The sequence below is a fragment of the Phaenicophaeus curvirostris genome, chromosome 22 (genome assembly GCF_032191515.1).
Source record: "Phaenicophaeus curvirostris isolate KB17595 chromosome 22, BPBGC_Pcur_1.0, whole genome shotgun sequence".
NCBI classification, from domain to species: domain Eukaryota; kingdom Metazoa; phylum Chordata; class Aves; order Cuculiformes; family Cuculidae; genus Phaenicophaeus; species Phaenicophaeus curvirostris.
In genome coordinates, this window is record NC_091413.1 from 6,648,422 (window position 1) to 6,662,253 (window position 13,832).

A 13,832-nucleotide genomic window follows, 5' to 3' on the forward strand; every position below is an offset into this window, starting at 1 on the left:
AGCCCCTCCCCAGCTTTCCTGGAGCCCCTTTCTGTACTGGAAGCTGCTCTAAGGTCTCCCCAGATCTGCCCTCCCTGTTGTTTGCCGTGTTGTCCTATATCCTAAGTGACACCCCTGAGATCTCTCTCTGGTTTGACTCCTGTTGAGATGTTGTCTGGATCACTGCTGTGGGCTTTGCAGAGCCAGTGGGTTGTTTCTTCCCCTGGAGTTTAGTGATCAGTTCATGCCCTAGGGGCCAGGATGGATCCTGCAATGGCATCTGTAGAGCCAGGCATCCTCCCTGGAGCATCCTCCTGGTCCAGAGAGCATGCGTGGAAGGAGGTCCAGGGAGGAGCTGGAAATCTCTGCATGGCTTTGCAGCCAGCACATCTCCATCCCTGGAGCTCTCCCAGGCTCAGCTGGACAAAGCCCTGGCTGCCCCAGTGTTCTGGTGGGCGTTGCACCGAGACTCTGAACTCCTTTCCACCAGCCCCGTGGGATGCTATGAAATCATTCCCCGTCCTCAGGCTGCACCATCCATGCCTGGTGCATGGCAAGAAGTGTTGCCAGGGAAGAGGAGAGCTCTTGGTCCTGGGGCTGTCCTCACCTTGCAGGTCTACAGGGGCTCTGCTGACTACTCGCAGGAGAGAAGATTATCTTGAGGATGCTGCTGTCAGGAGAAAACTTTAAAGCTGCTACCGCAGCCCAGGGCAGTGGGGTGGGGTGGTTAGGGGTCTCGGGTGTGTCTGGAATCCCCTGGTCCCTTCGGTCCCCGCCTAGAGGCACCATATCGCCTTCTCCCACCTTGCTTTTCTCTTGGTTTTTGCCTTTTCTGCCTTTGACTTCACCCCTGAGCGTCTCCATGAGTCGCCTTTCCCCAGCCCTGTCTGTGTTTGCTTTTGGTGTGTTTCAGAATTCCTCTCTTCTTCCCCTTTCTGCTGCAGTCAGGTTTGCGTCGATACATCATCGATGTTTTGCATCACAACCGTCTGCATCTCACAACGAGTAATTCACTGCTGCCAGCTTCCCCCGCTTTTAATTTATACAATGTGTTTATTTTTACTCATGTTTTTTCTTTTATTCAAAGCCAAGATAATTTTTAGCTAACGATGCCTTCTTTTCTAATCGTAGGTTTATGAAGTTTTGGCAGAGCCATTTGGCTGTAATTACTCTTCTTTGGTTTTGTTTACATTTTCCCCCTAATCAATTTTTGCTAATAATCCCTTTCAGCTTGTGGAAATTGCTCCTTTTCCACCTCTGGGTGTTGTTTCTTTTTGGTGGGTACAAAAATCTCTTGCCCACTTATGCATAACCAGATGCTGGTTACCCGTACCTGCGACTGCTCCTCCTCGGTTCATTGCTGCGCTCCTGTTCAGCTGAATCCTGAGGTTTATTCTATGATCAGATGAGTTTTGTGATGGAAATGAGTCCTCAGAAGCGCTGAGCTCTTCAGGAGCCCATCCCAACAGCAGCCTGAACCCTGGTGTGGGCTCTCCTCCAGCACAGCTGGTTCAGAAGCTCCTGCTGCATTCTCCAGGCTTGCAGACCTGTGCTGGTGTGGATATTCCCAGTCCCACACTGATTACCAGTCCCCTAGATCCTCGATTCAGCCCTTGTAGATGAGGACAGCTCTGCTGAGGTGTAAACCTAAGTCATACCTGAGATTTCAGCCTTGGAGGGGCTTCTCTCTCTCGTCATGGTCCCACAGCCCATCTCCTACCTGCTTTGGGGAGGCTCTTTCACAGCATCAGTAAGGTCTTTTCTAAAAGTGCTCTCAGCTCATCCAAATCCAGCTATCAACCCAACCCCACTGTGCCTGCTAAACTGTGTCCCCAAATGTCCAGGGAGGGGGTTGAGTCCCCTTCCCTGGAGGGGTTTAAGGGACGGGTGGACGAGGTGCTGAGGGATGTGGTTTAGTGATTGATGGGAATGGTTGGACTCGATGATCCGGTGGGTCTTTTCCAACCTGGTGATTCTATGATTCTATGATTCTTGTTGCTCTTTGCTGGAGGACTCCCCGCCTGGGCTCACTGGTGCTGTGATGACCTGACCAGCCTGTCCCCACCTGTCCTTTCACCACTGTCACCTCCCTGAGCTCTGCCACAACCTTCTTGCGGGATGCTGGCTGGGGGCAGGGATGCTCGGAGCAGCTTTTAGGGCTGCAGGCAGGGTCTGACTCCAGGCAGTGACACCAGCACAGCCCTGGGCATCAGCCTTGGGCATCCTCCACTTTTGGGCTTCACATTGCTTTGCGGAGACCCACTCCTGGCACAAGTTAACCAGGTCAGTGTGCCTGACTCGCTTGGCTGCTTCTGGCCTTTAATTCTCCTTCCCTTGACGCTGGTCCTGCCTCCTCTTGTCCTCGCCGTGCTGGTGTCTCTGTGTGGCCCTGCCTTTACAAGCCAGACGCGGGGCTGTGCGGAGCAGCTGCACGGCTCTGCGTGGTTGTGGGGCTTTTGCTGGAGTTTTGGCTGTGATTTGAGATAATATCTTTCCCCCTGTAAATGTTATTACCCTGTATGTGCTCGGGCAGAGGGGGAAGGGAGGGTCACCATCTGTGTTTTCCAATAAAAGCAAATTAAAATGGAAGCCCATTAAGGATAGCTCGATTGGGATGCTGAGCAGGGCTCCAGAGCCTGCTGGGAACAAGTTGCTCGCAGCCCACACCACCGTGCAGGGTGACAAAACCTCATTTAGTGCCAGTGGGAGGCGGGACTGGTCTCGCTGCACACACCATCCCTGCTTGAGGTGGGGATGGCTGGTGGCATTGGCCTCAGGGGGAAAGGGAGCAGAGCTGGACAAAACCTCAATGCCCAGGGCTCATGTTCCCTCCTCCTGGTCCCCTCAGCACTCATCACATCGAGCAATGGGATAAAGGGATGGGTGTTGTGCGAGAACCAAGCACATCCTTACCTGGTGATGCTCTGCAGCCTCTGGGCTTCCTGCTGCATCCCAGATCTCCTGAGGTCACCTCGCTTCCTCTGCCTGGGAATACAGAAGAGTGGGTCTGGGGATAGAGGATGCTGGATCTGGGATATGGTAGAGTGGGTCTGGGGATAGAGGATGCTGGGTCTGGGATATGATAGAGTGGGTCTGGGGGGTTGAAGGGGACGAGGCAGTGCAGGCCCTGCACCCTGGGCATTCTGTTTTCTACCAGTCAGCCCCAGGGCGTGGTGGTAGGATCAGTTTATTGTGGTATAAAGTGACTCTTCCCCCTGATGCTGCAGCCAGGAGCTGTATGTGGAATCCACCACTGCACACCCATGGTACTGGCTCTGTACTTGGGCTCCAGGGGTGACAGCCGTGTGTCCATCTGGGCTCTGCTCTCACAGTACGGTGCTTTGCTGCACTAATGGGGACCAGGACAGCACATGCTGGACGCTGCTGGCTCCTCTGGGGCTGATGCATCTGCAGAAGGAGCCTGGGGACATGGGTTCTCCAACCTCCTGGGGTGCCCCAGCCACCCTTGGAGAGGAAGAGGGACCTGAGGCTGTTGGGAGGGACACGACCCTGCTTCTTCCTCCTGGGGGATGGCTCAGTGGGGAATTTAATCTTTGCCTGGCTGTCCTGATGGGGTGGATAAGGCTGGGTGCAGGTGAGGACAACGCCCTCCCGCAAGGTGTGTCGAAGCGGATGGGGTCAGGGCCACTTCAGGGACCGAGTCACTAGCGCTGGCAGTCGCAGTGTCTCTTAAACAGCTGCATCTGTGTCTTCTGTGTGGCTACCGCATTCCCAGCAACAGCAGGAGGGCCCCTGCTCGCTGGCACTGAGCATCTGCATTGTGTCTCCCCAGCGCGCCTGCCCTTGACTGAACTCAGACCACCTACAAGTCCCAGCTCCTTGTGGGACAGATGCTGCCAGCAAGGACCACAGGTCCTGGTGCTGCTGGAGCAGCTTCCTGAGGTGTCTGCTGGGGTTATCGTGCTTCTGCTGATCTCTGGGGCAGAGCGTGTTGGGAAACTGGGGCCGGAGAGGAGGCATCTGCAATAGCAACTGGGGCTGATGTGGCAGCTGGATGAAGTGTTGTTCTCCTTCGCATCCAGCCTAACCTGTTTCTTCATCAGAGGCTGAAAGATGACAAAATCTGAGTTCCCAGACCTGTCTTCTCTCTGCTGAGAGCCCGCGCTGGGCTGTATCTCTCCCAGCCAGTGAGATGGGAGGGGTGATGCTTAGCACTCGTGTGGTGGTGTCTGGACAGGCGAGTGGTCAGTTGGGTGCTTAGAAAGGAGAGCACGGGCTTGGCTGACTTGCAGAACTCCTGGAGGTGCTGACTTGGGGTTTGAGCCTTGAGTTTGAGCTTTCCAGCACTGTGCAGGGCAATGCCTGTGGCAGCTGATGTTTGCAAGGAAGGAGAAGAGGGGCTGGGAAGGGAGTGCGAGGAGCTGGGTCCCGCTCAGCCCTGGCTCACCCATGGGTGTGCTGTGCGCCCAACAGCCAGGCACAGCCCTGCTCTGAGCCCAGCTTCCCTTATTTCCCAGCCTAGGAAGGGTCTCAGTGGTCCCACTCCTGCACAGCAGCCCTGGCTTTGTCCCCAAGGATGGCTCTGGTGATGAATGTGGTCAGATGAGGTGGAAAGAAAGGCAAGTGCTATCTCTTGAGTGTCACAAGCAGCAGAGCATCACCCGATGGATGGATGAAGGTGTCCCAGTGGGCACTGCTTAGCTCTACCAGCTTCCAGCACCGTCCCCTGCTCCCTCGCTGGCTCCAGCTGGCGTCGCAGGGCTTCCAGGAGGGTTTGGGTGGCTCCTGGTGAACTGAGGGGCCAGGAAGGCCTCCAAACGTGGTGACGTTGGTTCCTTGCCAGCACTGTCCAGTATCTCTAGAGTCAGGTCTCTACCTTCCATGCCTTGCTAGCCACAAGGACTATGACCAGCCCGGGGGCCAGCTAGCAGGTCTGAGTCACTCTGGATGATGCAAATACTGGACGTTACCCTTTATCCTAGCCCACCGAGTTTGGCTAGTCCTGATTTTCCAGGGAAATGGATTGGATAATCAGGTACTTGTCTGATAGGTTTCTTGCAGCACTGGAACCACTGTCAGGACCCAATGTGGCTGCCCTTGGGGTGACCTTGAGGGCTGTGGGTGCAGGGCAGGATTCTGGCATCCCCATCCCAGCTCAGTCAACTGCTTCTTCTCGCTCCCTATCAATCACTCTCCCTCTTGGAGTTTAAGTGGATCCCTGAGTGAAGTATCCAAAATATCCTGTAGCCACCAGCTCACAATGCTGTGTGCTGTTCCTGCGCCAGCGGGTCGACTGGGGGGGATTGGGTTTCAGTTTGTTCCGCTGGCCACCAGCCAGGCAAAGCAAAACGCGGGGCTGCGGAGAAGGGCCACTGGGTTTGCTCAGCCCCTCTCGTCTCTTGCTGGCAAAAATATTATAATAAGACTCCAGTAAAGCGCAGGAGGCAGAGAGGGGGCCTTTCAACTTGTGGAAGGGTAAATAGATCTGCTGCAAGGGCTCCTTGAGGTGGGAGACAGACGGGTTTCTCATTAGCCACCCCACCCCCGGCACAGGGATGCAGGAGCTGTGCCTGATCCAGGCTGGAAACATGGTCAGGAGCACATGTGCGTGTGCGGAGGAGTTTGTCCCAAGCGGTGGTGTCTCCAGGTCTTGCTCCACCCGTCTGGGCACCATCACTGAGCCTGCTCTGCGGCAGCTCTCCAGCCCGGACTGATCTGGTGAGGAGCATCAGGTGGGCTTCCAGGCCACGTCTAGGAGATGGTGACAAGGCTCAGTCTCTCCCTCATGTCTGCGTTGGGATGACTTTGCCCGTTGGAGAGGTTTTGGATGCCTTCTCACCTGCTTTACCCATCCAGGCTGGCTGATGTGATCCTGGGGCAACCCAGAAACTCGCTCCCTGCGTTAATAATATTGTGCTGGGATTAAATGCTGGCAAGTTTCCTACCTGGAGGGAGGAGCTGGTGTGAGAAATAAAATGGGAAGGGAAAAGGTTGTGGGTGGAAAAATGAGGGTGGAGGCTCCAGCTATCCGTGGGGCTATTTATTTGTCCAGCTGTTTCTTTATCTGGATGGGTTTGGAGCCTGTGAACGTGAAGGATTTGCCAGGACTTCTGAGAAACTCGGGGCCAGATGCTCTAAATTGGCAGAACTCCATAGAATTTGTTTTTCTGGACACAGGGAAGTGTGTCTGCAGCATGCACAGCTCTTCGGTTAATCCCCTCCCTCTCCAGCCCCACTGTCCCTTGGTCCTGTCACTCTCAACCCCTAGCCCCAGCCATCCCATGCTGGTGTCCTCTTATCACCACCAGCACCCAGCAGCATCATAGAATGGTTTGAGTTGGAAGGGACCTTAAAGATCATCTCATTCCAACCCCCCTGCCATGGGCAGGGACACCTCCCATGGATCAGGCTGCTCAAAGCCCCATCCAAGCTGACCCTGAACACTTCCAGGGATCGGGCAGCCACAACTTCTCTGGGCAACCTGTTCCAGGGCCTCCCCACCCTCATTGTGAAGAATTTCCTCCTTATGTCTAGTTGAAATCTTCCCCCCTCCAATTTAAAGCCATCCCCTCTCATCCTAGCACTCCAAGCCTTTGTGAAAAGTCCCTCCCCATCTTTCCTGTGGACCCCTTCAGGTACTGGAAGGTCACTATAAGATCTCCTCAGAGCCTTTTCTTCTCCAGGCTCAACAACCCCAACTCTCTCAGCCTGTCCTCACACAGGAGGTGCTCCAGCCCTTGGATCATCTCTATGGCCTCCTCTGGACTCGCTCCAACAGTTCCATCTCCTTCTTATGTTGAGAACTCCAGAAATGGACATAGGGCTCCGCATGGGGTCTCACCAGAGCAGAGCAGAGCAGAATCCTCTCCCTCGCCCTGCTGGTCCCACTGCTCTGGATGCAGCCCAGCACGTGGTTGGTTTCTGGGCTGCGAGCACAGGTTACCAGCTCACGTTGAGCTTCTCATCAATCAACACCCCAAGTCCTTCTCCTCAGGGCTGATCTCAATCACATCGTCCCCCACCCAGTATTGAAACCATGACCCTGACCCAGGTGTAGGACCTTGCCTTTGGCCTTGTTGAGCCTTATGAGGTTCACACAGCCCCACTTCTCCAGCTTGTCCAGGTCCTTCTGGATGACATCCCATCCTTCTGGTGTGGCAACTGCACCACTCAGCTTGGTGTCATCAGCAAACTTGCTGAGGGTGCACTCATGTCATCTGTGGCTGAGTGGCGAGCAGACCATGCAGGTCCTTGGCACCGCAGCTTCACCACATCTCAGTGTAGCTGCTGAGCATCTGGAGGTGGTGGCGTGGTGGCAGTGACGCATCTTTAGATGCCAAGTGCCTGAGCTGGAGCCCTGCGTGCCCTCGTAGCGAGAAGCAGAGCCAGTGACGGGCTCCAGCCCTGGCAGAAAGTTGGTTATTGAAAGCATCTTCAAAGTGAAAAGGACAGGCACTTATCTGCTATCCGTCCCATGGGGAGCAGCGCGGTTTCTGGTGGGAAGCCGGCCAGAGTTGCGTCTGCTGGTTTCAAGCAGCTGCAGATTTATTTATAATGCCGTGGGTAGCATGTGAATCTGCAGATAAACACACGGGAGGGCAGAAGGCAAACAGCAATGTGGAGAAAATGCCACTCTGGAGAGAGCATTTCACTGAGCTGCAGCTATTGCCGGCCACCAGAGATGGGCTGGGGGCCAGACACTCACCTCTGCTGCTGCCACGTGGCTTTGCTCCGTCTTGGCAGCATCATTGGTCTGTCCTGGATGCCGGGGGGCTCTGTGGGGATGCTGAGGCACCAGCCTCTCACCCTCGTATTTGGTAGATCTCTCCTCTCCTCTCCTCTCCTCTCCTCTCCTCTCCTCTCCTCTCCTCTCCTCTCCTCTCCTCTCCTCTCCTCTCCTCTCCTCTCCTCTCCTCTCCTCTCCTCTCCTCTCCTCTCCTCTCCTCTCCTCTCCTCTCCTCTCCTCTCCTCTCCTCTCCTCTCCTCTCCTCTCCTCTCCTCTCCTCTCCTCTCCTCTCCTCTCCTCTCCTCTCCTCTCCTCTCCTCTCCTCTCCTCTCCTCTCCTCTCCTCTCCTCTCCTCTCCTCTCCTCTCCTCTCCTCTCCTCTCCTCAAACCTCAAAGAAGGGAATCCTCTTGCAGGATGGAAGAATAAGGAAGCTCAGCTCATTTAGTTATCTTGGAGATGATGTCTTCAACATAAGAAGGAGATGGAACTGTCGGAACAGGTCCAGAGGAGGCTACAAGGATGATCCAAGGGCTGGAGCATCTCCTTGTGCAAGGACAGGCTGAGAGAGTTGGGGTTGTTCAGCCAGGAGAAGAAAAGGCTCCAGGGAGACCTTATAGCAACCTTCCAGTACCTGAAGGGGTCTAGAGGAAAGATGGGGAGCGATTTTTTACAAAGACATGGAGTGCTAGGATGAGAGGGGATGGCTTTAAATTGGAGAGGGGAAGATTTCAACTAGACATAAGGAGGAAATTCTTCACAATGAAGGTGAAGAATGCCCAGGATGCCCAGGAAAGTTGTGACTGCCCCATCCCTGGAGATGTTCAAGGTCAGGTTGGATGGGACTTGGAGCCCCTGATCCATGGGAGGTGTCCCTGCCCATGGCAGGGGGTGGAATTTGATGGGTTTTGAGCTCCCTTGCAACCCAAACCATTTCATGATTCTGTGATTGTTTTGGGCTACAGTCACTGCCAGCAACACCCTTGCCATGTGCTACTGTCATTGATAGTTGAGTAAGAAATTTAAGGTTTTTTTCACAGTAACACAGCTTCTTGCTCTTGCTGGGTGAAAAATGGTGTTTTCCTTTCAGCTCAAAGTACCACTGGTGTTTTAATGAAAAAGCCAGATACTACAATAAAATAAACATCATTAACGAACTATGTAAACAAATATTAAGGAGTTTCATAAATCTGAATGACAACGTTTCTGGACGCGCTGTTTTCCAGAACTCTTCCAAATGGGAAAATCTGAAAAGAACTATTTTTTTGCTTTTTACTCTTGGAATAAACCCAGATTTTGAAATCCTGGTTTCCTGTGGGCTGGAAACCACTGACTCTAACCAGGAATAACGACCAGCCCCCAGTCTGAAGATGATTTACTGGCAGCAGTAGGTGCAAGGAGCGTATCTGTGCCGAGGCGCTTTCGGGGTTGCTGATGGGAAAAGGGGAGTTCACGTGCACTCTTGGGCAGCTCAACAACAGCCGTCGCTGCAGCCTCCCCTCTTGAAAGAGGCTCTGCTCAAGGTTGAACATTTTGTCTTTTAGTTTTTGTTCAGTGTTGTGGAAGTGGTGATGGTTTTGGGAGGACAGTGGCAGGATGCAGAGTGTTTTGGTGATGAAGAACAGTCACAGGGCTTGGTTACAGCCAGGAGCTCTCCATCCCTGTTGTGGCCATGGGAACTGGCACCATTCATAGAATCATAGAATCACCAGGTTGGAAAAGACCCACCGGATCGTCGAGTCCAACCATTCCTATCAAACACTAAACCATGTCCCTCAGCACCTCGTCCACCCGTCCCTTAAACCCCTCCAGGGAAGGGGACTCAACCCCCTCCCTGGGCAGCCTCTGCCAGGGACTAAGGACCCTTTCCGTGAAAATTTTTTTCCTAATGTCCAGCCTGACCCTCCCCTGGTGGAGCTTGAGGCCATTCCCTCTCGTCCTGTCCCCTGTCCCTTGGGAGAAGAGCCCAGCTCCCTCCTCTCCACAACCTCCTTTCAGGGAGTTGGAGAGAGCAATGAGGTCTCCCCTCAGCCTCCTCTTCTCCAGGATAAACACCCCCAGCTCTCTCAGCTGCTCCTTATAAGGCCTGTTCTCCAGCTTTGTCACTCTTCTCTGGACACACAAGGTTGCCGTTCATGGCTTGGACAGGGATGCTCTTCACTGCGTAAAAAACTGGCTGGATGGCCAAGCTCAGAGAGTTGTGGTGAACGGAGCTAAATCCCCTCGGGGGCCGATCACAACTGGTGTCCCCGGAGCTCCATGTTGAAGCCAGGTTTGTTTAATCTCTTTATCCATTGATAAGGGGATGGAGTGCTCCCTCAGTCAGTTTGTGGGTGATACCAAACTGGGAGGGAGTGTTTTTCTGCTGAAGGGCAGGAAGGCTCTGCAGAGGGACCCGGACAGGCTGAATCCGTGGACTGACTCCTTGTTTCACCTTCCTTCTGCAGAGACGCTGATGGACTCCACAACGGCAACGGCAGAGCTGGGCTGGACGGTGCATCCTCCCTCGGGGGTGAGTTATCCTAGTGCTTTACAGGGATCCAGAGCCTGGTCTGGGGTCTCCTACTGAACATCAGCCTAGGTGGGCTGGCTCAACAACAATTCTTACCCTGCAGCATCAGGCCAGTGTGGTATTGGTGGAATCATGCTCTCTGCAAAGCTGGCTTGCAGCCAGTTAGAAATTATGGAGAGGGAGAAATGGAATGCTAAGCCACTGTTGTTTGTCCCCAGAAGTTCACTTGTATGTCATTGCCCATCACTTGCAGCAGGAAAGGGTGAGGGCAATGGCCTGCGAGGTTGCACCCACAGCAGCCTTTTGATTGAGTCTTGAAATGACAGTCCAGCATCCCTGGCATCTCCTGGAGGGACAATTGCTGGCTCAGCAGTGACTCTTCTCCACTTTACTGGTCCCAAGACCACCTAGGTCAAGCTCCTTTAAAGAAGAGCTTAGACAAGGCAGTGCCTTTCTGCATCCTTCCACTCATGACACAAAAACAGTGGCCCCAGCCACCTCCGTGTCCTGCAAAGTTTGCATGGGGCTTCAAGGGGCTTCAGAGCATCCTGCCCTGCTCTGGCTGCCATGGCGTGAAGTCCCAGTGCCTGACACCTCTGACCTCCTCCCTCAGGCTCAGGTGGCCCAATCCAGCCTGGCCAAAGCCTGGAGATGCTTCATGCCCCCCTGTGCAAAGCTCGGCTCCATCCTGCCCTCCATCCACACCTCTGTGGGTGATGAAGATGTTTCTGTGGCCCTCCGCAGGGCTGACAGCAATCCCCCTCTCTGAGCTGACTTGACAGAAGAAAAGAAACAGCCAATAAAATCCTGCGTTGGGAAGATTAAACCCGGCTTCCAAGCTGCCCTGCTGCTCCGGGGCGCGGGCGCTGCTGCCACGGAGCCCCCATCACCATGAGAAAGCCCTCGCCTGCCCGCGAGCCTGGCTGCGCCACCAGCCCCGATCTGGACACCGAAGGGGGATGACGGGTGCACAATGGGTGGGAGCAGAGGTCAAGTCTTTTTCTCTCCTCGCCCAGCCTTTCTTGTTTGCGGTGTTTCCATATGTAAAGCACGCCTTGCTCCCCGCTCCCCAGCCCTGCAGTAATGAGGCCAGGGCCGGCTGGAAGCCGTCTCCCCATATTATTGTGCTGCCTTCTTCTTTTGAGCTCCCGGCATGTTAATTAGAGAGCGAGGAGAAAGGGAGAGGCTTCTAATTAAGCATCGAGGAAGCACAGGGGCTGGTGCACAGGGGTGACTTTCTCTGCCAGCTGAGAAAAGGGAGCTTGGGAGCCCCCCGCTCGCTGCTGCAGGGATGGGGGAGGGAGCTGGGCGTCCTGAGCCTAGTCCCACGCTGCTCCCAGGTCCCCTGGTCCCAGTAGGATGCAGATGCTTGTCTGGAAAGCCTAGTGCAGCCCCAGCCGTTACTGGTGGGCTCATCTCCTGGCCCCAGCAGGTCCCTGAGGTGGATGTGGTGCAGGTCCCTGGGGTGGATGAGGTGCAGGTCCCTGAGGTGGATGTGGTGCAGGTCCGTGGGATGGATGAGGTGCAGGTCCCTGGGGTGGATGAGGTGCAGGTCCCTGGGGTGGATGAGGTGCAGGTCCCTGAGGTGGATGTGGTGCAGGTCCCTGGGGTGGATGAGGTGCAGGTCCCTGAGGTGGATGTGGTGCAAGTCCCTGAGGTGGATGTGGTGCAGGTCCGTGGGATGGATGAGGTGCAGGTCCCTGGGGTGGATGAGGTGCAGGTCCCTGAGGTGGATGTGGTGCAAGTCCCTGAGGTGGATGTGGTGCAGGTCCGTGGGATGGATGAGGTGCAGGTCCGTGGGATGGATGAGGTGCAGGTCCCTAGGGTGGATGAGGTGCAGGTCCCTGGGATGGATGTGGTGCAGGTCCCTGAGTTAGATGAGGTGCAGGTCCCTGAGGTGGATGAGGTGCAGGTCCCTGGGGTGGATTTGGTACAGGTCCCTGAGGTGGATGTGGTGCAGGTCCCTGAGGTGGATGAGGTGCAGGTCCCTGGGGTGGATGAGGTGCAGGTCCCTGGGGTGGATGTGATGTGTATCATGCACCTGTCATGGGTGCTGATGCTGCGGTACCTTCACAGCTTCTCCCACTGGTAGGACAGGGCAGGGCATCCTATGCAGGGGTGGCTTGGCTTCAGCAAGGTGCAGCTAGCATCTCCTGGAGGACAAAAACTGTTGGGTGCTTTTCCTTCTTAGCAAGATGAAAACACAACCAGTTGCTTTCCCCAGGCTACAGCGCTCCCGTGCACTGCTAGGTCTCCTTTTACCCAGCCACCACCCTCTACCGTTCAGCCCCAACCTGGAGAAGCTTTCCCTCCCCCTGCTCCTCCCTGATGCTAAGCTCTTCTTGTGCCCTGAGCCCTCCCTGGGGCCGTGTGGGTGTGGATGAGACCAGGGCAGGGGCTGGTGGCCGTCAGGAGTGGTCCAGGCTAGGGAGAGGCAGGGCAGGAGAAGGAACTGCCCCCCTGTGCTTTGTCCTTGATTTCTTTACCCCCTTTCCAGTGGTGCCCTAAGAAATGGGGAGATCCTGCAATTTCCTGCTACCACATTGGTTTTACTTCTGGAAAATGAAGCAAATGCTCCTGCCTGCACTTTACAAGGGTGCTCTCCTCCTCCCGCGATGGCAGCAGATTTGCAGCCACTGCCAATCAGAAGTAGTTGGAGCTGTTTGTGGATCTTCTGTGACAGCCTTCTGTTGAGCTGTTAGCCTTGATGTGTAAGGAGCAATCTGTGTCCCATCTTGCAAGCTTCTTCTGCAGTCTTGGCTACCCTTGTGAGGCCGTTTGTAGACTGAGGGGTTGGGAGAGCTCTGATCCTGCAGGGTTTTCCCCGTGGACTCCAATCCTGGTGCTGGTGGTGGCTCCAGGTTGTGTTGCTGCTGCACTGCTCTGGATATCACAAACCCGCTTGCAGGGATTTCGCATCCATGAGAAACAGCTTGGCTTCCACTCGAGCAGGTTTATAAACAAGTTGATGAGAAGCTGTTCCATCTGGCTGGGACTGTGTCACACACTGCCTGGACCCCAGTGCAGCACCCAGCCTTTGGCCTTGTTGAACCTCATCCTGTTGGTCTCAGCCCATGGATCCAGCCTGTTCAGATCCCCTTGGAGCCTCCCGACTCTCCAGCAGATCCAGCTTCTACCCAGCTTAGTGTCATCCACAAACTTGCTAAGGGTGCACTTGATGCCTTCATTGTTTAGCCCAGCATCTCCCTTTCTGGGGATACAGGGGCTCAGCTGGGCTCCCATCATAGCCTGGGGAGAGGCCACTGCTGGTGAGGAGGTTTTATGGCCGTGTGACGTGTTCCTGAGAGCGTGGGTCCTGTCTGCCATGGCTGTAACCATCATGGCACTGGTGGGAAGGCGTCTGCTCTAGGTGGTGTATTACGCAGCCAGGAGGTTCTGCCGTCCAGAGGGGAGACCTCATCGCTCTCTCCAACTCCCTGAAAGGAGGTTGTGGAGAGGAGGGAGCTGGGCTCTTCTCCCAAGTGACAGGGGACAGGATGAGAGGGAATGGCCTCAAGCTCCACCAGGGGAGGTTCAGGCTGGACATTAGGAAAAAAATTTTCACGGAAAGGGTCATTGGTCCCTGGCAGAGGCTGCCCAGGGAAGGGGTTGAGTCCCCTTCCCTGGAGGGTTTTAATGGACGGGTGGACGAGGTG

The 13,832-nt window shown here is 55.0% G+C and overlaps 1 protein-coding gene across 4 annotated transcripts in view; it reads left to right on the top strand.

Moving 5' to 3' along the window:
* Nucleotides 1-13,832, top strand: part of EPHB2 (EPH receptor B2) — a 118,169-nt gene that overhangs the window by 25,856 nt on the left and 78,481 nt on the right. For all 4 annotated transcript variants that reach the window (XM_069874898.1, XM_069874900.1, XM_069874899.1 and 1 more), the window contains exon 2: nt 10,112-10,176. In XM_069874898.1, coding sequence (XP_069730999.1) covers nt 10,112-10,176 — 65 coding nt within the window. The remainder of the gene's footprint in view (nt 1-10,111; nt 10,177-13,832) is intronic.